Here is a 25396-nt window from a genome sequence, read left to right on the forward strand (position 1 = left end):
TATATTTGAGCCAATAAGGACTTTATCATTGTCTGTAAAGAGAAAATCTCATCTTCCAGCAAAGATAATGTCAAATGTCAATCAGCACCCCTAGAAAAATCTAGATGGACCAGTACTAGGTTGGATTCCTGTTAGATGATGATGTTTGACCATGGTCTGAAGCTGTCACTTGCACATGGAGTTGGATTATAGTCTAAGATTCTGCCTTTATTAACAGGGTTGTGAGGGTAAGGAATGATTGTCAAACAGAATCTTAGGTGGAACTGAACCACTGATCTGATCTTAGAATAGATGGCGGCAAGCTCCTTCCACAAGTGTTCCTGGATGGACAGAGGTGACTGTCATGCTGAATGTTGTTGTTAAAGTTTGGAGACTGGATGCTAATCAGTCTAAGCCGGTTTTCTTCACTGATGCACTCCGCATGGAGCAGAGTATTGCCCTTTGGAATTAGGACCCCTCTAGCTTTTCCTGAGAAGTGAAAGGACTGAAAATCCAAACACCTATAAATGGGAAAGAATTCTTTCCCCCAGTGGTCAGATTTATAATTTTATTCCAGTTTATGGGCGGTATTCAATTAGTTTTGCGGACGCGATAAGTTCCGCCTGCCCGGCTTTTCGCCTACATTGCGTCTTTTGGAGGCGGAAACTTATTGTACGCGTCCCCGCTATTCGCCGTTTTCAATTCCAAAAGACGCAAAAACGCGTCCCGGCGAATGTGGAACAGGCGAAAAGTGCTGAGAGAATTGGGGAAACCAGCCTGTCATCCCAAAAAGATGCACTAACATTGGGGATCAATATAGATGTTCCCGAATAGTCCTAATAAAGCTATTTGGGGTACTTAAGTTGTGTCAATTGCTTCTAATTAGCGTATTTGCACAAGTGAAGAATAGCATTATGCAGTATTTTTTGGAGAAAATAAGTAGTCCTGTCAAATTTGGGGTACTTGAAAATGGGTGCAAGCATATTTTAAAGTCGCTAAAGTGACATTTAAAAAAAACGTAAAAAACGCACCTGAAGCAAGCACCTGCAATCAAAAAAACACCTCACTCAAACTTGCAGACCCCCAAAAAGTATATTTAGCTACTTTTAAAGTTTGAACGCCCACTTTGTACTTTTTCACCCCCAAATTCAAACTACTTCTTAGGGGTGTCCCTCACTATTTTTTTAGGGATTTTTTGATGCAGTTATACTTTGGGGGGCTGTCCCAAGGGTTCTGAGTGGCTTCCCCACCTTTGTGCCCCAAAATAAAAAAAAATGCAATTCTTTTCTACTACTATTCAAAGGCGAATCTTTTATGAGTATTACATTGCATTGACTTTCCGTGTACGTGAAAAGTATTTGGAATTGAATACGGAGAGAAGTTTCCGACTGGCGAAATGTCGCAATCGACTTTTCGCTTCTAATTGAATACGGCCCAATGTCTGAACAAAAGGCTCCATGTCAGCTTCCTAGGCCTTAAGCTAGAGCATATGGCTGTGACAATGATGTTCTAGCCCAAAGTAGAACTGCACCAAAAGCAGCATCTTCTAGATACTTCGATGTCTCCCATATGTGGTCATCAATGTCAATAATTCAGAAATAGGGGCTTATGTAATAGGTTGCGAGATGCAGCCGCTGCGGGAATTCCTGCGAGTCTTGGTTTCGCCTTTAAAATGTTTGCCGCTTTAAAAATGATAATAATTAAAAAAAAAAAAAAACTTGCAAGAGTTCCCGCAGCAGCTGCAGTTTCCAACCTATTACATAAGCCCCACAGACTTAAAAGACTGCAGAGCTTCCGACAACGGTTATAACACCTTTTCGCCACCTTGTTAACACAAGTCAATGTCAAATTGGGTCTAATAAAGGCGACAGCAGCAATATGTAGACTTTAAAAAAAAATTTCTTACATGAAGGTCTATGTGAAACCTGGAATTTCTTGTAAAGTTTGACCATACCGAACAATGTAAAACTTTCAGTTAAGGAGAGGAACGAAAATAATTACTGTTTATTCTTAATCTTGATAAGATAAGTATGGAGTAACCACATTGTCCTCAATGCAAAGGACCTGAATTATTGCTTTGAGATACTGTCTAAATACGGCAAATCCTCAAAATCTGTAATCAGCCACTTCACAGTCACTCTGAGAAGAACTTTTTGATATTTCCCAGAACTGGGCCACTGTAGATCTCAGGCATTTGCATGCCCTACCTGAAATGGTAAAATCCTCTCTAAGATGAGGAAACGCACACTAAGCCCTCATTAATTTAGTCAGAGGGATTGGGAAAAGTTAATAAAAAGTACTATATTCAAAAAAAGGAGCCTTGTAAAAGGTGCAAGGTTTCCCAGGGGTCTTAATCCCACTTCCCAATTTTAAAACATACATACACACCAGCAGTACATAACTATAAAATCACAGTAACAAAACATGCAATATTTATAAAGCAAGAATATACATAAAGGAAAGACACAACAGCAATCATTCTATTTATCATTATATCTCTAAATCTCACATAGCATTTGCCAGCAGCTAAGTGTAATAACCTCAACATTGCCTTCCAAAAATTAGTAAGTACAAGATATCAGAATCTTATATACCTTTCATACTGTTGAGAAGATAGCATATAATAATAATTACAGATAGAAACATAAAAAAAGTAACAAGAAACAACAAGTGCCACACTATCATTTACTAAAAAAAATAATAATAAAAAAAAAAATTATTAAACAAAAATGTAAATGTATAAAATAACTTAGGTTTAGGGGGTGCATATTTTGACTCTATCCATCTTGTCCAAATACAATCAAATTTAGAATCTGCCTTATGGGAAAGGTACAGATAGGCCCTCATTCAGAACCGTACGCTCTGAGCAGAGCGCACGCTCTGAATGAGGGCCGGCCTCCATGAAAATGGAGCGTCCTCCTGGACGCTCGTATAGCTGTGGGTCACCACCCACAGGCTATACGAGCGTGCATTTTGATGGCCGCCAAGACCATCGCGGCCATCGAAACTGCGAGCCGGAGCCTGCGGTTGAGGTTTTCAACCGCAAGCTCCGGAGTGATTTTGGCTCTATCAGAGCCAAAATCACTCCCACTGACATCACTAGTGATGTCAGTGGGCCGGCTTCTGACGGGAGGCGTTCCCGTGGGAACGCCCCCGTCAGGGAGGCACGCCCCCGGCACGCCTACCAAAGGGGGCGTGCTGTCAATCAACATCGACAGCACGCCCCCTTTGATCAGACACAACGAGCGAAGGACTTTCCTTCGCTCGTCGCGTCTGGCGCATGCGCACGACGGAGCTCCCTCCGTCGTGCGCATGCTCAGTCCAGAACATCGACCCACTTGCGAGCGGACAGCCGCTCGCGAGTGGGTCTGAATCAGGCCCATAGTCAATACCACTGTGGAACATGAATGCTAAGGAAACAAACTCCTGAAATTCTGGGCCACTAGGGGCTAACCATGATTGAGTCAGGCATACTTTGGCAAGAGCACACAAATTGATAGCATATTAAGCAAGTGCTATAACAGTCTATCTCATCATCTTCTCTAGCACCTAGGATACAAAACTTTGGTGTAAGTACTGTAATGAGAATACTAGTGCAATACAGAGCTGACTTTACCCTAGTCTAAAAAACCTGAATCATCAAACATTGCCATAGTAAATGCCAAAAATGTACCTTGAGCAATGCCACATTTTCTGCCTCCAAAACGAACCAATCTCGCAGAGGTCAAATATGCTCTATCCCACTCCTCATCACTAAATATTCCTACCATAGATTCCTAACCACTCCACAGAGTAGAAAAAGCATCATCATCGTGACATGACACCATATAGGAGTAAGCAAGTACCCATGATCTCTGAGGCCCCAAAGTTAGTACAAACTCTTTCACTGGAGAATTAGCTATAGAGGGAGGATCATCTTTACATATTTTTACAGGTTTCTGCAATTCAGACATGCCCCGAATGCCTAATTTAGTCGGAAGATTATATTCTTCCTTCGATTGAGTAAAGGGTTTCAAAGCTCCATTTAAGTACAGTTGCCCCACAGTATCAACACCTCTTGTATCCCAAACCTGTCTGTATAACATTAGCAAATTAGAAGAATGTATGTACATCACGTCACATTTTAATTGCTTGAGTAAACAACGCGGGACTCATTCTGAACATCTTACCACTTAACAATGCCTGTAGTGGGGTATGTCCCGGCATTGTCTGTGAAACAAGAGATTAAATCATATTATTCAATTTCCAGATTACAGATGCAGGAATGCATACCGGGGACTGTTACAAAATATAGAGAAATTTGGGTTGCACCACCATTTTAACCAAGTTCACCCTGCCCGCAACCATAAGAGGGAGTTTACTCCAGGAGCTAAGTTTCTCCCTAAAATAGGAGAAGAGCAGCAGTAAATACAATTCCACATAATCTTCTGTTCGGTTAGATATCCAAACCCCTAAATATTTAAATCTAGGGACCCAATAAAAAGGCAAGGACAATTCCGGAACAGCAGGGGGAGCACCCAGTAACGGTAATAAAGAAGGTTTACTCCAGTTAGTGACAAGGCCCGAATAGCCACTAAACTCCTCAATTACTTTTAGAACCACTGGCATGGTAGACCTGTAATCCTTAAGGAATAGTAACAAATAATCTGCGTATAACGTCACTATCAAGTTTATTACTTAACTAAAACCCCATAATGTCACAATGAGCCCGAAAGATAGATGCCAGCTGTTTTATCACTTAAGCAAATAAGGCAGGGGATAATGGGCAAACTTGTCTTGTGCCTCGAAAAAAGGAGAAATAAAACCATTAACAGATATCTTAGCGCTGGGTCTATCATATATAAATTGCACCCATTTGAGGAACACAGGTCCCAAGCCCACACAACACATGAGCTCCTACAGATAGGATCATTCCACGGAATCTAAAGATTTTGCAGAGTCTAAAGAGACAATGGGGTAAATTTACTAAAAAGTGAGAGTTTTTAGAAGTGGAAACGTTGCCCATAGCAACCAGATTCTACTTAACATTTAACTAGCACCTTCTACAAGAGAATAGCTAGAATCTGATTGGTTGCTATGTACAGCATCCCCACTTCTAAAAACGCTCAATTTTAGTAAATTTACCGCAATGACTGAAGCAGATTCCTGCTATGGGAAACCTGTAAAAGTATAAAGACGTCTAATATTTGTTGAGGCCGATTCACCTGGCAAAAAACCGGTCTGATCCTGATGCACTATTGAGGCAATGACTAGGTAAAGTCTCGAGGACAGGATTTGAGCTAGAATTTTGGTATCCGTGGGAATCAGTGAGATTGGTCTATAAGCATCAGGGAATCTAGGATCCTTCCCAGGCTTTGACAAGACAATGACAGCCTCTGACATAGAAGTCGGAAATACACCTTCCTCATAGAAATCATTGAATAATTTTAATAATCTAGGGATAAATACCCTGGCATGTTTTTTATAAAATTCTATTGGGATGCCGTCACTACCTGGAGCCTTGCCACCTGGGAAGGATTTGATGGCAGTCTCTCTCTTCCAACTGGGCATCAAAAAAGGTTTGTGCCTCAGGCGTCAGTAATGATACATTCTATAAAGATATAATATTAGGGTAAGAAAAAAATCAGCTACATCCGGAGTAGTCGTAACAATAGTACCATCAGGCCGCACAAGCTCAGCAAGAGTCGCAGATGGACGGTCAGCGTGCACTACATGTGCTAAATAACTACATGTTCTGTGTGCGCATAGTATTTATGTGATTTGAGTAATAAGCTACGCATGTTCCTATCCGATAAATGAGCTGTCCACGCAATTTCAGCTGCCAACCACTGAATCCTAGACGTATCTAACTTGTCTCTCAAGTAACCCAGTTTCAGTCAACAGGACTCCGCCTCCAGTTCAGCCTCTTTCATTCTATAAAAGAACTTCAGTTCAGTGATGCCCTTAGTTCCACGCATATATGCCTTAAATAAACCCCACACAACTACCACACAGGCAGAGCCATTATTATCCGAGAAAATATGAGATATGATAAGAACTTACCCTTGTTATCTCTATTTCTACGAAGTCCATAGGGTTCCACAGGATACCTTGGGGTATAGGTGATGACGTCAGGCATCGGGCACCATAGAGTTAAGTTTTCAGCCTCCCAGGATGCACTAGGGTCCCCCTCCTATACCCCGCCCCCAAGCCAAGGCATCTCAGTTACGTACCAAGCCATAGGCCGGAGGAGGATAAGGAAGAGAGAGGAAAAAAAAGGATCTGGACACACACAAGAATCACATTCTCACCAGAGGGAGACGGAAAAACCGGTGACCAGAGTAAAGCCCATCTGCAGCACAGGTGTGACAGGGCGGGAGTCCTGTGGAACCCTATGGACTTCGTAGAAATAGAGATAACAAGGGTAAGTTCTTACCATATCTCATATTTTCTACTTCAGGATCCATAGAGTATCCACAGGATACCGTGGGGATGTCCCAAAGCAGCATCCTTCAAGGGTGGGGACGCTCCTGTGCTGAAAGGAGAATCCGCCGCCCGAAGGAAGCATCCTGAGAGGCAAAGGTGTCAAACGCGTAATAGCTCACAAATGTATGGACCGAGGACCACGTGGCAGCCTTGCAGATCTGGAATGCAGAGGCACCACGTCGAGCTGCCCACGAAGGACCCACAGACCTAGTGGAATGAGCCCTAACAGAGGATGGAACCGGCAGGCCTTAATGAAGATAAGCTTCTGAAATGGCCATACTACGGATTCAAGCTACCAAAGTTTGCTTTGAAGTAGACCAACCCTTCTTACGGAAGCCATAGAGGACAAACAAGGCGTCCGACTTCCTAAACGAAGAAGTGTGGTCAACATAAATCCGTAAAGCCCGCACAACGTCCAAAGTGGCCTCACCCACCGACAGGTCAGGTGAGATAAAAGCCGGCACAACTATTTCCTCGTTAATATGAAAACGGGAAACAACTTTGGGAAGAAAATCAGGACGAGTGCGCAGCACCGCCCTGTTCCCATGAAAAATCAAGAAAGGGGGTCTACAAGAGAGCCCCTAAATCAGAAACACGTCTGGCCGAAGCGATGGCCAGAAGGAAAATTGTTTTAGCTGTCAGCCATTTAAAATCCACTGAGCCGAGTGGTTCAAACGGCGGTCCCTGGAGAGCCCTCAGGACCACAGCTAAATCCCAAGGCGCCACCGGTGGAACAAATGGCGGCTGAATTCGAAGAACACCTTGCATAAAGGTGCGCACATCAGGGATTGTAGCAATCCTACGATGGAACCAGACAGACAGGGCAGATACCTGCACCTTCAAAGAAGCAAGGCGAAGCCCATGGTCTAGTCCCGCCTGTAGGAAGGCTAGCACTCTAGACAGACGGAACTCCCGAGGTGCATAACCCCTCGGTCGACACCATTGGAAGAACGTATGCCACACACGATGGTATATTCTTGCAGAAGCCGGTTTACGAGCTCTCAGCATAGTGCGTACCACAGAGCTGGAAAACTCCCTGGACCTTAACATGGCCGTCTCAACAGCCACACCGTCAAAGACAGCAGAGTCAGGTCCGGGTGAAGACAAGGACCCTGTGACAGTAGGTCCGGTCGTAGCGACAACCGCAGAGGGATGTCCACGGACAGTCCCTAAAGGGTTGAGAAGCAGTGCCGTCTGGGCCACGCGGGAGCTATCAACAGGAGCGTCCCTCCTTCCTGTTTGAATTTCCGGATTACCCGTGGAAGAAGGGAAAACGGAGGAAAGAGATAGGCAAACCGGAACGTCCACTGGACGGACAGAGCATCCACCAGAGACGCCTTTTCGTCTCTTGTGCGAGACCCGTACACCGGCAACTTGTTGTTGTGCCGTGACGCCATGGGGTCGATCTCTGGAAGACCCCAACTGTCCACCGTAAGTTGAAAGACATCCTGGTGCAGAGACCATTCCCCCGGATGAACGTTCTGGCGACTGAGAAAGTCGGCCTCCCAGTTGAGCACTCCCGGGATGAACACCGCTGATATGGCCGGGAGATTGCGCTCCGCCCAGATCAGGATGCGGAACACCTCTACGAGTGCCGCCCGACTTCGGGTTCCTCCTTGCCGAATTATGTAGGCCACGGTGGTGGCGTTGAAATGACATTGAATCAAAACATAATTAACCCATTTTACTAAATTCCTAGGATACAGCAAGTCAATTAACCTGACAATAATGAAGAATATAACTGGACCTGCACAGGACGACTGTGGAGAACCCGATGGGCCTGCTGGAGAGCATTGAAAATGGCACGGAGTTCCAAGATGTTTATCGGAAGCTCCTTTTCCGCCTGAGTCCATCTGCCCTGGAACAAGTGTGGAACTGAGACCGCTCCCCAGCCCCGAAGACTGGCGTCCGTCGTCAATAGGACCCAGTTCGCCACCCAAAACGGACGAGCCTTGTTGAGATGGGTCGTCTGCCACCACCAGGCAAGGGACAGACGAGCACCATCGCCTGGGACTTGAGACTCTGAGGCAGTCCATTCCATTTGGACAGGATCAATTGCTGCAGAGGTCTGGAGTGAAACTGGGCATATTCCACCATGTCGAAGACGGACACCATGGTGCCCAGTAACCTCATCGCCGAATGCAGAGATACCCGAAGACTCTGCAGACAACTGCGCACCCTCAACTGTAAGGCAGAGATCTTTTCCCTCGTCACAAAGATCCTTTGCTGTCCGGAGTCCAATAAGGCTCCGAGGTGCAGAATTCTCTGAGACGGGATCAGGGTGGAATTCTGCCAGTTTATTAACCAGCCGTGCCGTTGGAGTACCGCAATCGTGAGGTCCAAGTGGCGTAGAAGGAGCTCTGGAGATCCTGCTACCAACAGAAGGTCGTCCAGGTACGGCAACATGCGCATTCCCTACAGCCGCAGGGAAGCCGCCATGACCGCCATAACCTTGGTGAACACACGTGGTGCTGTCGCCAGCCCAAAAGGTAAACCTGAGGAACTGTTGATGGCGTAAAAGAATAGGGACATGCAGGTAAGCGTCCTGTATGTCCAACGACACCATGTAATCCCCAGGTTCCAGCGCCAGGATGATGGACCGTAGGGTCTCCATCCGAAACCTCGGCCCCCGCAAGGACTTGTTGAGTGCTTTGAGGTTGAGGATCGGACGGTTCGACCCATTGGGTTTCTGCACCAAAAACAGATTGGAATAGAAACCCTGGCCCCACTGGGAGAATGGAACAGGCACTATAACTCCAGCCTGGAGCATAGTGTGCAAAACCTTCCGCAGTTCCATGGCTTTGTTCCGGTCTGATGGAAGACCCGTGGTGAAGAATCGGGACGGGGGCCTGTGCTGGAAGGAGAGGGCATACCCGTGAGAAACCACCTCGAGAACCCAAGTGTCTGTCGTAGTAACCGACCAACACTGGGCGAACTGCAGCAGGTGGCCTCCCACTCTGGGATCCCCCTAAGGGAGACCCGGACCGTCAGGTCGCAGGTTTGTCATCGGACTTAGGGGCCGGACGTCTGGTACTCCAGGCCTGCTTCCGGGGCTTGGCCGATTTTTTGGGGCCAGCCTGATGGGGGAAGGACTGTGCTTTAGGCCTAACCCTGGGCCCTGTAAGGCCGAAACGACGACGTACCTGAACTGGAAGGAACTGCAGCAGACGGGAGACATGCCGATTTGGCTGCCGCCAGCGTGGCTACAATTTTGTCCAGATCCGGACCAAATAGGACTCCATTAAAAGGCAAAGCTTCCAAACCCTTTTTGGAATCAGCGTCCGCCTTCCAAGATCGCAACCATAAGGTGCGACGAGCCACCACAGCTGCCGAAGAAACCCGGGAAGTCAGGGTACTGATATCTAAAGCCGATTCGTTAATGTAAGTGGCCGAATCCCGGAGATTGCCTATCAACTCGGTCTGTTCAGCCGAGCAGTCGGAATTGAAAGACGCCTCCAAACTATCAGCCCAGCGCTCCATAACTCTGGCTACCCAACAAATGGCCATATCCGGCCTGGCTGCCCCCCCCCGCGAGGGAATAAACGGACTTCAGGCAGATTTCCACCTTACGGTCCGTGGCATCCTTTAAGGAGGACATGGAGGGCATGGGTAACGTGGCACCTCGGACCAGGCGTGTCACATGAGAATCTACCTGTGGCGGGGATTCCCACTTAGCAAAATAATTGTCCGCAAACGGATAAGCCACTGCTAAACATTTTTGAGGCTGATACCGTCCGCCAGGATGTTTCCACGCTTCCTCTAAGTGGTCGACCAATTGACCCGAAAGAGGAAACAATGTGGCATCACCCTTAACATCTTTGAAAAAGGCATATTTGGATTTTGAGACCGGAGGTTAATCATCCTCAATAACTAAAGCTGTGCGGACTGCACGAATAAGACCAGGTATATAAACCTTAGACTTAGCGTCCGACTCTTTAGTACGGAGAGGTTCTTGGTACGACAGATCCAGAATCTCCCCATCATCGGTCGTCCCCTCGTCATCCTCATAAGGAGTAGACAGAGACGCCACCGGCCGCTTGTGAGACCGTAACACGGACTCCCCTTGTAACACGTCTGACAAATGCTGCACAGAACTTGTTAGCGAATTAACCCACGCAGGCTCCTGAGAAACCTGAGGAGGGGAAATAGGGAGACTGTGGGGTACCATCAGTTGTCTCGGGAACCCCTGCAAGGGTGACGACACCACTGACTGCTGGGACAATCCCATTTGAGGGAACGTAGGTTGCGGAGCTAACTGGCCCACTAGGGTTGTAAGCGCTTTAGCGAAACAAGCCCAAGGCAGTTGCTGTACCGGAGCCGTGACAGTAATTGGCCGCGTCATTAAAAAACACGGCCGACATAGCCCCTCCGCTATAGGTACCTTACATGTAGTACACAGAAGCAGGAGAGGAAAATAACTTTCAGACATGATGGCAAGTATGTGACCCCTCTCACTGATACGCGTTAGTATAGTGAGAGAACCGCCCTGCAATCACCACACCGCAAGGGCTTTAGCAGAAGATGATCAGGGACAGTGAAAAGGCTGACAGTAGAAAGTGAAAGTACAGGCAGCAGACGCTAGCAGCAGTCACATACTATCCAAAGAAATCAATCCCTGCACTATCAGCGCTGATCCTCAACTACGAAGACACAGAGCCTGGTAGGACTCAGCGCTGCATACACAGACCTGTTCCAACGGAGGAGAGGTATGCTGGGGGACCCAGACCACGATGCCACCGATCAGCAGCTTCCAGCAGCGTTCACCATGCTTCCATAAAGATGGCCACCGAGGAGCAGAGAGGCCGGCCTGGGGGAGGAGCGCTGCCACAGGGCCAATCGGCAAGTGCAGAGAGGGCTGTGTGCAGCGGGGGAGGCGCCGGCTGTGTACAGGGAAGGCGCGCTCCCCTGGCATGCAATTAACCCCTGGGACGCCGCAGCGCTACCGCTCAGCTGCGGTCCGCTGTCCCAGGGGGGTAGTGGAAGCGCAGGTCCGAAACCTGGCTCCACGCTGCAGCCAGTCCCCAGGGAGCCCCCCTGCCTGGGGACTCTGGACCATGTTCCAGCGGGGACCCACCGCGGGACCCCGCTGCTTACCTGCTGTCCCCCTTGAATCCGGCCATGGTCCCAAACATCTGGGGTCACCGCTAGCTGTGACCCCAGATGCCTACCAGCATCCCCGTATCAGTACCGGCGTTCTGTTACCGGCGGGGCTGTAGGGAAGACAGCATGGACGTCAAGAATGACTGTCCATGCTATACCTCCAGATGTGCAGCCACAGCTGCACTTCAGGGGCTATCCTTAGCCCCCCTCTAAACAGGTGCATCCGACTCCGGCCGGGCACCAACGAAAACTGAGATGCCTTGGCTCGGGGGCGGGGTATAGGAGGGGGACCCTAGTGCATCCTGGGAGGCTGAAAACTTAACTCTATGGTGCCTGATGTCTGACGTCATCACCGATACCCTATGGACCCTGAAGTAGAAATACCCATCCCACATAACCTCCAACTCAGATCCCGCCTTCAACTGGATAAGCAAGAAGGGATGCAGTTTCCCTTAGGACTATCTACCTCCAGGGACATCAAAAGTGGAGAATTGTCGGATACCCCTATGGCTTTATATGAGATATGATATATTTTAGGAAGCAAACTGGGGAGACTAAGGCCAAATAGATTCTAGAAAAAGAATGGTAGGTAGCGGAGAACTGCTGCACACCCGGATTTTTAAAACACCCACCCTAAACTGTTGCAAAACACGATCATCCTACACCTAACACTGTATTAGAGGTTTCACACCATTTATACAGAAAGGGGTCTACAAAACTGTTAAAATCCCCCAAACAATTTATTGGGAGTACTGGGAGATACAGCCACAAACTCAGCTGCACGCTTCAGAACCTCGTATGTAAAGGGTACATAGATGGCCAGTATATAAATAGGCATAGAATGTATTTAACAGTCAAGAAACACATCTGCCGTAAGGGTCCTACTTAACTAAATTTAACACAAATGAGAATTTTTTTGTAATAAGAATTGAGACCCTTCTTGACGACGACGTATGGAAGGCGTGGTATGCCCAGCCCACCAGGTGGTAGAGGGCGAGAAGTAACACAATGTGCCTCTTCCACAGAAAATTGTAAGGAAAGAGAGTCCATGTTAGTCAAGGTTCCAAGAACAATTTAGAAGAGCCGGAGGGTGAAGCCATAGGGTGGAGAGGAGAGTTAACTTCTCACCTACCCTCTCCCTTACCAGCTGCACTTCTTGCAGCAGCAGGGATAAGTCACATTGTACTTTTTCAATTTTATCTGAAATGCGTTTCTCACTCCCCGCTATTGCCTCCAATGCTTGCTGCAAAGTGACCACAGGTGGGGCCCCACTGCTAGATCCCCGTGAGTCACACGCAGCTTCTGGGATAGTGGATTAATTCTGTGAGGAGCTTAACACTTGAAACTGAACTTGTTTTGGACATTGGCTCCTATGAGTTCCACAGAAGTCTCAAGTTGTCCGTTATTTATGAACAAAGCCCCAGGAAGTAACAAGAACAAACACGCGTATGTAAAACTCTACGTCCAAAGTTTGCATCCCTGGATGCAGAGTTATAAACCCTATAAAACATTACAAAAGAATGATTGGACTACAAAGTCGCAGCCCTACATAACTGCTTAGTGGATGCACCTTGTCGCTCCACCCAGGAGCCTCCTACGGAGCGAGTAGAATGCGCTGTAACATGCTCAGGAACTGGTCGATCCGCTGCAATGTACAGTAGTCTACTTGGATGCCCGCCAACCAATGTTTTGAAAGTCGGGAAGACTGTTTTACGAGGATCTTTAGTGCGTTTTATGAAGGGTTCTAACAGCAACTGGAGTCCTGGCAAAGCCTGAGATTGACCAAAAAAATCCACAGCTGGAACAACAATTTTTAGAAATCACCTTTAGTTGGAAGGATGGCCTTGTTTGCAAAAAAAAATAAAAATTAAGAAAAAAAAAAAAAGTTCCAAGGGCCTACCATTGCATCTACCAGACCCCTGGGTCTTGGGCTCTGGCGCAATAGACCGGTACCTTGTGATTCAAAACGGCATTGTTCTTGTTAATATATTTTTTTTCTTCAAGAATGGTTTTTCACCTATGTCTTGTCTCTATGAATTTCTTGTCTTGGGCTGTATTAGTCAAGTATCTTAAGGTTCTCTGGCTGGGGGATATAGAGCCATATTCAATTAGAGGCGAAGTTTTCGCCTGTCCGACTGTTCGCTTCATTCGCCTGTTTCAGAGGCGAATTTATTCCGTGCTCGTCCCTGCTTTTCGCCTAATTCAATTGCAAAACAGGCGAACACGGAAACAGGCGAATACGGAACAGGTGAAAAGTATTGAAAGAACTGGGTAAATCAGTCTGTACCCCAGAAAAAGATGCACTAACATAGGGAATCAGTATAGATGTGTACTAATAACCCTAATAAAGCTATTTTGTGTACTTAAGTTGTGTAAATTGCTTGCTATTAGCGTTTTTGTAAAAGTGGTGAAGAATGGCATAAAGCTGTAGTTTTTGGTGAAAATAAGAATTCCTGTCAAATTTGGGGTGCTTGAAAATGGGTGCAAGCATGTTTTTATGTCTCTAAAGTGAACTTTTAAAAAACGTGAAAAATCCACCTGCTGCATGCACCTGCAATCCCAAAAACACCTGACTCATACTTGTGGATCCCCAAGAAGTCTTTTTCGCTACTTTTAATGTTTATCCCCCCACTTTTTAAATTTACACCCCAAAAATTATATGTCTTTTTTGGGGTGTTCTTATGGTGCATACACACGGTCAGATTTTTCCTTCAGACATGAACGATAACGATTTAAAAATCGTTCAGTCGTTCATATCTGAAGGAAAATCGTTCATATCTGACATGCCTGAACGATGGACGATCAACGATGCACGTTCCCGTTTGTCAGATAACGATATCTGATGGGTTTGCAGTCAGACTTGGACGATTCCATTCATTTTAATGCAGTCAAAAATCGTTCAATCGTTCAAATCGTTCAAAACTTTGGTAAAATCGTTCAATCGTTCATCTGACAAATCTGACAAGTCTGACAAATCTGACCGTGTGTATGCTCCATTAGGTTTTAGTTTCTGGTTTTTTTGCGTATTTGTCCTTTGGGGAGCTGTCCCAAGGGGTCTGAGTTGTTTCCCCACGTTTGCACCCCAAAATAAAGATTTTGCATTTCTTTTCACCAGCTATTGATTGGAGAATCATTTTTGGAGAATTGTTTCCACTTAGGCGAAATTGTCCTGGAATTGAAGTTGGCGAATTTTTTTTTAGGCAAATTTTTCACAAAAAAACAGGCGAATATGGCTTTTCGCCTCTAATTGAATTCCCCTCATAGAAGGGAGGAGCTCAAGCGTCTTAAACATTTTTTTTGTTGCACCTCTCTATGCTCCACTGTTCTAGTCCCTCAAAAGTACGCATTTCTTATGGATCTAACATCCAGAACATTTTGTAAAGACTAGTTGTAGTGTGGGCTAGTCTGACAGATGTAATGTGATAATGCACTTATGTATGCACTTGGTAGGATTTGGGTGGTGCAGGTCAACACATGGGCTTTTGAGTTGGAAGGTGGGTCGATCATCCCTCAGTCCAACACTGTGTGAGATTTGAACAATTCACTATATTTATAACTAGAAAAGCTCAATTTTACAGATGTATTCAGTATTTTTCAATGACCGTTTCATTAAAGAAACCCCATGTGTCATAAAATTACTTACCTGCTTTTTTACATTAACATCATTGAGCTTTTCCCATTTTTCTTTCTCAAGGCGTAGGTTGGCTTTGTATTCCGATAAAGAGGTAAGCTCTTGCAACCATCGTGCATGAGCTTTTGTTAAGGCCAATTCCACCTATAAACATTAAATTGTTATTTAACAAGGACACAGCATTTAAAGGAAAATATTTACTTTTATTTAATGCATTCATACCGTAATATTAAAGAATCCTCAGAACATTCAGGCCTTTACCTTAATCAAGTAACATAATAAATATACAGTATCAATTCTAGAGCAGTTTATGTTCTGTAGAACTAGGCTAATGGGGGGCATCCACTAGACGATTTTATCCCTGTCCAACCTCTTAACGATTTTCCCTTGAAGTTTCCCTTGAAATATGATCTTCCACTCTGAACAATTTGCAAAAGATTTGCAAAAGATCTGCAAACGATTTGCAAAAGATCTAACAATAAGCTATGTTGTTTTAATCTGTGATTGAGAGCTTTCAGCTATAGTGGGCAGATAGTGGTTCATCGTTTGATCGTTCAGCGTGAACGATGTGTAAACGATGTGTAAACGATTTGTAAGCAATCAAGTGAAATTGACCTGCATGTTCAGTCGATGGAGGAGACGATCAAACGACCAGCGGGAGCGCGCATCGTACATCGTTAGAAACAATTACTGCACGATTTGCAAACGATGTTCAAACGATGTTCAAACGATTATCGAACGATTTTATCATTATCGTTCAATCGTTCAACTTTATCGTCTAGTGGATACCCCCCTTAAGAGTGGAATGGAGAAAATATGATTTTTGTACTTGCGTTAAATCCTTTACTAAGAATCTGTTGGGAGATACAGATGCAGGGGTATACTAGAAGTATGGTACTTTTAGAATACGTTCAAAGCCTGCAATTTCTCTCCTTACATATTCCCTCCTTGTAGAAACTGGTATTTTCCTAACCAAGCCACAGAGGAGAGTAATTAGAGGTAACACATTTAAATAAGTACAATATTGGAGAATCAGAGCATAAAGACTGGGTGCACAATATACTCCAACTCATTCAAAGTAATGCAGTTAAAGTAAGTAAAAAAAATTAGCTCTCACATCTTATTGGGGATATGGGGGTTGGGGAGTTCCCAAAAGAGCCCATAGGGGCAAATACACTAAGGAAAGGCAGTATACAGCACCTTTCGTTCAAAACTAGTTACTTGAGACACAAAAAATAGGATTTTGGTACTTACCAGTAAAATCACTTTCTCCGATTAAACAGGGGACACTGGAGATCAAGACGGGTGGATGAGTGGAGCTGGCACTAAATTTATAAGTGTGAGTGACTCCTCCCCCTCTATCCCCCAGAAGCCCCAGTTAGAGAATTGGATGCCAAGGAGATGGAAACAGATTCAGAAGATACAACTGAGGAGATAAAGCTGAAAAGAACACACAACAGAAACATTCAACATGTGTAAAAAATAGAACACAATGGCAGGTAAAGCAGTGCTGGCCGGGCGTCCAGTGTCCCCTGTGGAATCGGAGAAAGGGATTTTACTGGCAAGTACCAAAATCCTATTTTCTCATTCATCCACCAGGAGACACTGGAAACGTCCCAAAGTTTTCTCCCCGGGTGGGAGAGCTCTGAGAAACCTGCAAAACCCTGCGACCGAAACTAGATTCAGAGGACGCAAAAGGTATCAAACCGATAAAATCGAACAAAAAGTATAGACTGTGGACCAAGTGGCCGGACAGCACAATTGGGTAGCAGAAGCGCCCTGATGAGCAGCCCAGCAAGCTCCTACGGAGCGGGTGGAATGGGCAGAAATAGAGACAGACGGAGGCCGGCCACCATCTGGCCAACATCTGTTTATAAGCATCCAATCTCGTTTGGAAGCATCATAAAAGAACAAACAAGGCATCCGACTTCCGTAAGGCAGCGGTGCGGGCCACATAAATCCCGAAAGTCATCTAGGGAAAGCGAAGACGGAGAAGTATCCGACAACACCGGAACAAACAATCGGCTGATTGCTGTGAAAGGAAGACACCACCTTTGATAAAAAGGATGCCTTAATACGTAGATCTGCACGATCATCTTGAAAAATGAGTTAAGGAGGACGACAAGAGAGAGCTCCTAATTCAGAAACCCTCCTAGCCAAAGCCAGGGTCAAAAGGAGAACTGTCTTCCAAGTGAGAAGCTTAAGCTACACTTCCTCAAGGGTTCAAATCTTGAAGATTTGAGAAAAGTCAGCACTAAGTTAAGATCCCACGGGGCTGTAGGTGAGATAAATTAGAAGAACCCCTTGTAAAAAAGATCTGAACTTGCGGGAGTAAGGCAAGACCAACAATGCCGATACTTGGACCTTCAAAGAACCAAGGCGCAAACCTGCATCCAACCTTGACTGAAGGAAAAGAACGAGGTGGGATATCTGGAAGGCAGTTGTGTGAAACCTCCGATCTTCACACCAGGCAACATAAGCATGCCAGATAAAGTGATATTGATCAGAAGTGATCAGTTAACGAGCCTGGAGCATGGTAGGAAGAATCCGGAACTCCACTACGTCTTAAGATAGCAGATTCAACAGCCACGACGTTAAATGCAGCCTCTGTAAATCTGGGTAAAGGCAAGGGACCTGAAGCAGAAGGTCTGGTCGAAGGGGCAACGGCCAAGGATCCCCGAGGAGAAGCTGCTGAAGATCAGAGAAACAAGTCCTCAGTGGACAGTTCGCAGCCACTAGAATGACTGTTGTTGCTTCCCTCTTAATCCGCTTGAGAACAAGTGGAAGAAAAGGAAATGGGGAAAAAAGGTACACAACGTTGTAACTCCAAGGAACAGTCAGACCATCTATCGCCTCCGGGTCTCGCATCCTGTAATACCGTGGTACCTAATGGTTGTGTCTGGAAGGCATGAGATCTACCTCTGGCATACACCATTTCTGTACCAGCTGTCGGAAAACATACGGGTGAAGAGCCCATTCTGAGAAATTGATGTCTTGACGACTGAGATAGTCTGCCTCCCAATTGTCGACTCCCTGAATTAACACTGCTGAGATTACCACCAGATGTATCTCTGCGCACAGAAGAATGCGATTTACCTGGCGCATGGCCATGCGACTGAGTCCCGCCTTGACGATTTATGTATGAGACGGCTGTTGCGTTGTCTGATTGGACACGAACCGGTAAACCGTCTAGCAGAGAAACCGCTTCCAGAAAGGCACTGAAAATTGCCCGGAGTTCCAGCACAGTCGGTCCTGGAAGTGATGTCCCAAAAATGTTCCTCTCTGATTGCAAATCGAAGAAAAGCTTGATGTGGCTTCCAAATTGGGACATGGAGACAAGCATCCTTGATATTGTTCCAGACCCGCAATCACTGAGTGAAGAGACTCCATCCTGAATCGGTAAAAGATAACGATTTCAGATTTAAAATAGGCCTGACAGAGCAGTCTTGTTTCGGAACTGCAAAAAGATTGGAGTAGAAACCCAGACAGCGCTGATGGACTTGAACCGGTAACTGAACTTCTGAATCCACCAGCCTCTGGATTGCCTGCAAAAGCACCTTCGGCTTCTGTTGGGACACAGGAATACCTGTGGTGAAAAATGGATGTGGAGGGGGTTCTGTAAATTCGCTCTGAACCCCAGAGACACCAGAGTGCGAATCCAAACTGATAAACTGAATCGCAATAGGTGTGACTCCACCTTGGAGTCCACCTTGGCGTGTCCGAGGTAGGCCAGGATCCAGTCATCCTGAAGGTTTGTCAGCAGGCTTTGGATCTGGCTGACGGGAAGAACCAGACTGTCGATATCTGCCCCCATCTCCACGGGTTGCCGAGGAGGCACCGCGTGAACATCCCCGAAAGGAATTACCAGTCCGGAGTGGGAGTAGTGAAGAGCAAAAAGGTAGACTTACCACCAGTAGCCTGTGAGATCCATTTGTCCAATTCAGAATTCAGGTCCAAAAAGGTTATCTCCAGTTAAAGGAAGGCCTTCCACAGCTCTCTTGGAATCTGCAACCGCATGCCAGGACCTCAGCGAGCCGCTAAAGCGGACGCTGAGATCCTGGATCCGACATGGCCAATGTCCTTAGACGCCTCACCAAGGTATATAGCTGACTCATGAATATGTTCGGCTAAAACAATAAGTTCAGATCTCGACACTCCCGATTCAAGTCCACTGACCAACTGCTCCGCCCATTGTCCCACAGCTTTGTTGACCCAAGAGCTAACCAAAGCCGGTCTAAGCAACACCCCTGCTGCTGAGTATATTGATTTTAAGGAGGTTTCCAGCTTATGGTCGGAACTGTCCTTAAGGACAGTAGCTGCCAGGACAGGCAACATGGTCTTTTTGGCGCCAGCGGGAAAAGAGGGGGCGGAGGTTCCTCTGTGCGCCTCTGCTGTGTGTCAGATGCCGAGGCAGCGCTTGCATTGGTTTCTCCAGCAGAGTGAGGGCCAGGACAGCCCCTCTATTACATCTTCGGCACCATTTCACACTTGTACTGGTGCTTACTGCAGTGAGACAGCAGCCTGCTGTGTAGCTACTCAGCATCCAAGTGCAGTGTGACAGCAGCCTACTGTGAAACTACTCAGCATCCAGATCAAAAGGCACGCCAACACTCACTCTGTTATTTGAGGCCGTGAGTACACTGGAGTATTTTCTGGGCTGCTGAGTGAGGGGGAATCTCCATTAGGGAGTGAGTTGGCGACTCCTCTCCCTCTGTACCCAGTGGCTCCTCTGTCTGTGTTTGAGGTACATCTGTTTCTGTCTGTGTGTGTGTGTTTGTTTGTCAGTGCACAGCATCATGACAGATAAAGGGGCAGCTGCTATTGCATCACAGAAGGTAATTTGCCTGCTGTAATTCCAAGCTATCTCAGGCACGCTTTGAGGGAAAGGCCCTTTGAGATTCCTGTAATTCGGGGGGGGGGCCCGTTCTTGCGGAACACTCTTCAGATGCAGCCCCTACGCCACCTTGGATATCGACCTTAGCGGGGGTTAAAAACGATTTATCCTTGGAACTGGCTGCTGCATGCTGAGACAGGGAATCGGCTAGGAACCAGGCTCCTGTTCCAGGTTCTACAGAGAGAGCGCCAGGTTGGGCGAGAGATCTAGCTCATTCTGTGGAAGGCTTGGCTCAATGCATGGGTTCTTCTGCCTCTTCTTCTTCTAGTGTCAGTGCATCCGCTCGACCATCAAAAAAGAGGCCTCTCCCAGCAGTCCTCCAGTTGGATGACTCCGACATAAAGCCTCCTTCACAGGAAGAGGAGGAAGGTGAGTTGAAATCCTTGTCAGACAGTGACGACCTTCACCAACAAGCCTCTGATTTGGGTCGTCCAGAGAGTGGAGGCCCTTATCTTGGTGGTCCAACATGTATTGAAGATTCTGGGCGAAAAGTCTATGGTATCTACTGATGAATCCTTATTTGGAACAAAACAAAGGTCTACCATTTTCTTTCCATGTTTACAGCTTGGCAGCATCCTGACAAGAAATTTTAGATGCCTAAAAGTTTTTTGTCCATTTACCGGTTTCCAAAATCGGTCACAGAAAAATGGGAGGCTCCTCCTCCGGTGGATTCGTCGGTCTCACGGCTCTCCAAAAATACTTTTTCCCGGTGTCATTTCACGTGATTACACGTAACTTAATTTATGAACATCTATGGTTTGATTTCCTTGCATATGTGGATTGCATGGGTTGTTGCTGACATTTGGTGAAAATGCCATTACAATAGCCCCATTACAAATAAATTTACTGAGAAAAATTTTGATGTGTTCAATACTTATTTCACCCGGTGTGTGTATGTAATATATATATATGTTCCAAAAATCCAAAAAGATGTGGCCAAACCACCAGGGAGGCCCATCATCTCAGCCCGCAATTCCATCTACCAACCCATTTCCATGTTTCTGGAAAAAATTGTACAACCATTAATCACAAAACAAGCTGACCACATCAAAGACACCACCGATTTTGTAAACAGCATCAATTCCATTGAGAGAGTGCCAGATGACACTATTATATGTACCATGGACATATGTAGTCTGTACACAAGTATTCCTCACAGACAAGGTTTAGATACTATGAAGGAATTTCTGATCAGAGAGAAAATAAGAGTTATGGTATGACATACCTTTGTTAACTCTTTCTTCGAGGTCCATGGTGTCCACAGCCAATACGTTGGGGTATGAATCCCGGTCACCAGTTAATACAAACGAGCTCTCTGTTCCCAAGATGCACCGGGTCCCTCCTCATATACCCCACCCCCTGCCTCAGGTAGCCAGTTCGTTACCAAGCTCAAGCAGGCAGAGACCAAACAAAGGGTAAGAAAGAAGAAACCCATATTCATGAGTCCAGACTCTCAAGAGAAGACATTTTCCGGAAACCCCCCCCGGAACTACAGGTGCGTCTGGATGGGTGTCCTGTGGACCCCATGGACCTCGAAGAAAAAGTTAACAAAAAGGTATGACATACCATAACTCTTATTTTCTTCTTCGGGGTCCATGGGGTCCACAGCCAATACGTTGGGGATATCCCAAAGCACTAACTCTACGGGCAGGGACGCTCCTGACTCTCGGAAGAGAGGAGAGTCCTACGCCCGAAGGAGGCATCCTGAGAGATAAAAGTGTCAAAGGAATACAATTTGATAAAGGTATGGATGGAAGACCATGTAGCCGCCCTGCATAATTGCTCAGCAGAAGCACTCCGACGGGCTGCCCACGACGGACCTACCGCCCTAGTAGAATGTGCCGTTACTGAATCCGGCACCCGCATGCCAGTCTGTGTATAAGAGAATGAAATTGCCATTCAATCCACCTGGCCAGTGTCTGTTTACTGGCTGGACAGCCACGCTTATGACAACCATAAAGCACCAAGAGTGAATCAGACTTCCTCCATTTGCTCGTGCGTTTCACATAAATTCTCAGTGCACGGACCACATCCAGGGAAGCCTCTCCTGCCGAGAGACTAGTGCCCTGAAACGCTGGAACTACTATTTCTTCATTAATATGAAATTTTGACACTACTTTCGGAAGGTAACCCTCCCTAGTACGTAGTTCTGCTCTATCTTGATGAAACACCAAGAATGGCTCACGGAAGGAAAGTGCAGCTAAATCCGACACTCTGCGTGCAGATGCTATAGCAAGAAGAAATACTGTCTTTGCTGTTAGCCACTTGATGTCTATTGAATTTAAAGGCTCGACCGGAGGAGCCTGTAAAACCTTCAGAACTAGAGTCAAATCCCACGAACAACCGGGGGAACAAAGGGAGGCTGAATCCTCAACACCCCCTGAAAAAAGGCCTTTATATCTGGTCTCAGAGCAATTTTTCATTGGAACCAGACTGAAAGAGCAGACACCTGTACTCTCAAAGAGGCCAGGCGGAGCCATTTTCCAGACCGGAAAGGTAGGTCCTGCCTTTTTTGGTGGAAATCTCGCCGAGGGCTGACCCTTGGCCTTGCCCTGCGGCCGAAACCCCCGAAAGGACGCCAGTCTAAGTTTAGACGAGGTTGCTGATGGCAGACCTGCCGTCTTTGAGGCTGCCATGGAGGCTACAATTTTATCCAATTCTGGACCAAAGAGAACTCCCCCTGTAAATGGAAGGGATTCTAGGGCCTTTTTGGACCCGGCATCCGCCTTCCAATCCTTTAACCAGAGAATCCTATGCGCCACAACGGACTCCGCTGAAACCCTGGAGGAAAGGCTCCCTGCATCCAATGCGGCATCTCCCAGATAAGACGCCCCTTCTCTAATAAAGGAGATCATGTCCAGCTGCCCCTTAGAGGCATCTGGTAGAGACTCTGCTAGAGTTTTAGCCCACTCCTCAATAGCTCTTGCTACCCAAGCATTAGCCATAGCTGGACGGGTGGCAGTTCCCGCCACCGTGGCTTCCTACAGTGAAGCCGCTGGGATTAGCAGAGTGGTACGCTTAATCAGCTGCGCCACATGTGCATCAACTGACGGCGGATTCTCCCACCTAGCACAGTCCTCTGCTGGAAAAGGATATAGAAGTGCCATTCTTTTAGAAGGATGGCTTTTCTTTTCCGGACCGACCCACGCTTCCTCCATAAGTTCTGATAAATGCTCAGACTTTGGGAATTCTGCCTTGATCACTTTCTGGCGCTTGAACGGGGGTGCCTTCCTAAGTGGAGGATCCCCTTCCTCGATATTTAATACCGATTTCACAGCCCTAATCAGAAAGGGGACATCGGCTACTGGGAAATGATCATCACCCTCCTCGGAGCTAGACTCCTGAGAAGAGCCCTGTGCCTGTTCCTCGGAGGAGGAGGCACTGGAGTACTCACCCATGTGAGAAGGTAAATGGAGCCAAGATTTAGGCTGCTTTGGTTTGACAGTCTGAGGAGGCTGAAAAACCCCCGAGGATGATGCCATAACCTTACCAGCACCAGGGTCCATCCAAGGCGGCCACATCATGGGCATAGGATGCATCTGCTGAGGCAAACCCCAAACCGGTGGTACCGGGGCAGCCAGCCGCTCCGCCACCTAGGCCATAACCTGTGAAAATGATGCCCAAGGGGGCTCAGGGCCTGTAACAGGCAAACTTAATTGGTGTAGTGGCTGTCTAAAACAGTTCCCACAAAGCCCATTTTGTAGAAAGTCCTGTGGGGACAAGCCTGCCTTGCAGACTATACAGGATATCAGCAACGGGGCTCCCGCCACCTGACCCTCAGACTCCTTAGACATGTCAACTAAGCCAATGGTTCTGAGTGTATATGTGCTGCTTTCTACTCTCAAGCCACACACCTGCAGTAACGGAAGGGGAGAGACAGTGACAGTTTACAGGAATAACAGTTCTTTTACAGAAGAAACAGTATCCACACAACAATCACATGTCATGGATAACACTTCTATGAGTCATACGCATATAAGCTCTCACTACCATAATCAACGCTAGGCTTAGTAGGATAGAGCCCTGTAAAACCTGAACCAGCAGTAGGAAAGGTATACAGGGAGACTTCCCAGCGTCCTGAAGGAGCAGCGATCAGAGAGCAACTGACATACACGCTGGCTCCTTATATTGGAGGCTGGGAGGAGCAACCCATCCCGCTGCGCCAGAAGACTGGACTAGCGTGTGGATTGGGGGAGGGGCCGCCGGGGAAGCGGCCCTCCCCTATGCTGCTTGGACCTGCCCCGTAAACTGACATGGCCCCGGCTTGTCAGGAACATCACATCCCGGCGGTCTAGTGTAGGCGACAGGCTGTTCTGCCCCTGACTGCAGCTGGCCTCCGGCCAGTCTCACCGCCGGAGGCCGGACCGCCACGTGGTCCCGACATCAGCGGCCGCCGCGACCATCCGCTTACCTGCCATCCCCTTGATCCGGATGCGGTCCAGGGCATGAGAGCCCCTGCCGAAGCCCTAGCCATGGACCTGTCAAGGCTAGCGGTGCTAGGAGATAGTTGCAGCGTGTGGCTGATGCGTCTCCAATCAGACGCGAGGCTGCTTCCAGGACAGCTCAGACCACCCGCCTAGATGGAGAGTAAAAACTCTCTTTTTTTTTTTACTCGTCTGCCGGACTGCTCCTGCAGATACACTGTCTATGTGGTGTACACACCAAACAGGAAGAACTGGCTACCTGAGGCAGGGGGTGGGGTATATGAGGAGGGACCCGATGCATCCTGGGAGCAGAGAGCTAGTTTGTATTAACTGTTTGGTGACCGGGATTCATACCCCAACGTATTGGCTGTGGACCCCGAAGAAGAAAATGGATATTTTGAATCTAGATTTATTCCTCAATTTGTTAGAATTGACATTAACCAGGAATTTTTCTTGTTTGACGGCAAATTTTACCGCCAAACAAGCGGATGTGCCATGGGTAGTAATATTTCGCCCTCATTTGCCAAAGTCTTCATGCTTCGTGAGGAACAAGAAATGTTCTTTTCTGACCCTGATTGGACCAGACATATCTTCAGATACTCCAGGTACATAGATGACGTATTTATCCTGTGGACTGGAGGAAAGCCTAAATTACAATATTTGATCAATCATATTAACAGAAGGAATTCTCCCATCAGGATTACATATCAAATGAATAAATTGTGTCTCAATTACCTGGATGTTCTGGTAAGGATACACAATAATCAACTACAGACAGAAGTCTATGTGAAGCCCACAGATAATAAACTACTTAGGGCTAACAGTCATCATCCTTTGGCACTCAAAAGAGGTTTACCCAGGTCACAGATGATCAGGGTAGCCAGAATTACCAGTAACCGTTTG

At 46.8% G+C, this 25396-nt stretch overlaps 1 protein-coding gene across 5 annotated transcripts in view; it reads right to left on the bottom strand.

Moving 5' to 3' along the window:
* CEP152 (centrosomal protein 152) overlaps positions 1 to 25396 on the bottom strand; it is a 131686-nt gene that overhangs the window by 34129 nt on the left and 72161 nt on the right. For all 5 annotated transcript variants that reach the window (XM_088472797.1, XM_088472798.1, XM_088472794.1 and 2 more), the window contains exon 20: positions 15188 to 15319. In XM_088472797.1, the coding sequence (XP_088328923.1) occupies positions 15188 to 15319 (132 nt within the window). The remainder of the gene's footprint in view (positions 1 to 15187; positions 15320 to 25396) is intronic.

This window comes from Taudactylus pleione, unplaced genomic scaffold (assembly GCF_031769625.1).
Source record: "Taudactylus pleione unplaced genomic scaffold, aTauple2 ptg000129l, whole genome shotgun sequence".
NCBI classification, from domain to species: Eukaryota; Metazoa; Chordata; class Amphibia; order Anura; family Myobatrachidae; genus Taudactylus; species Taudactylus pleione.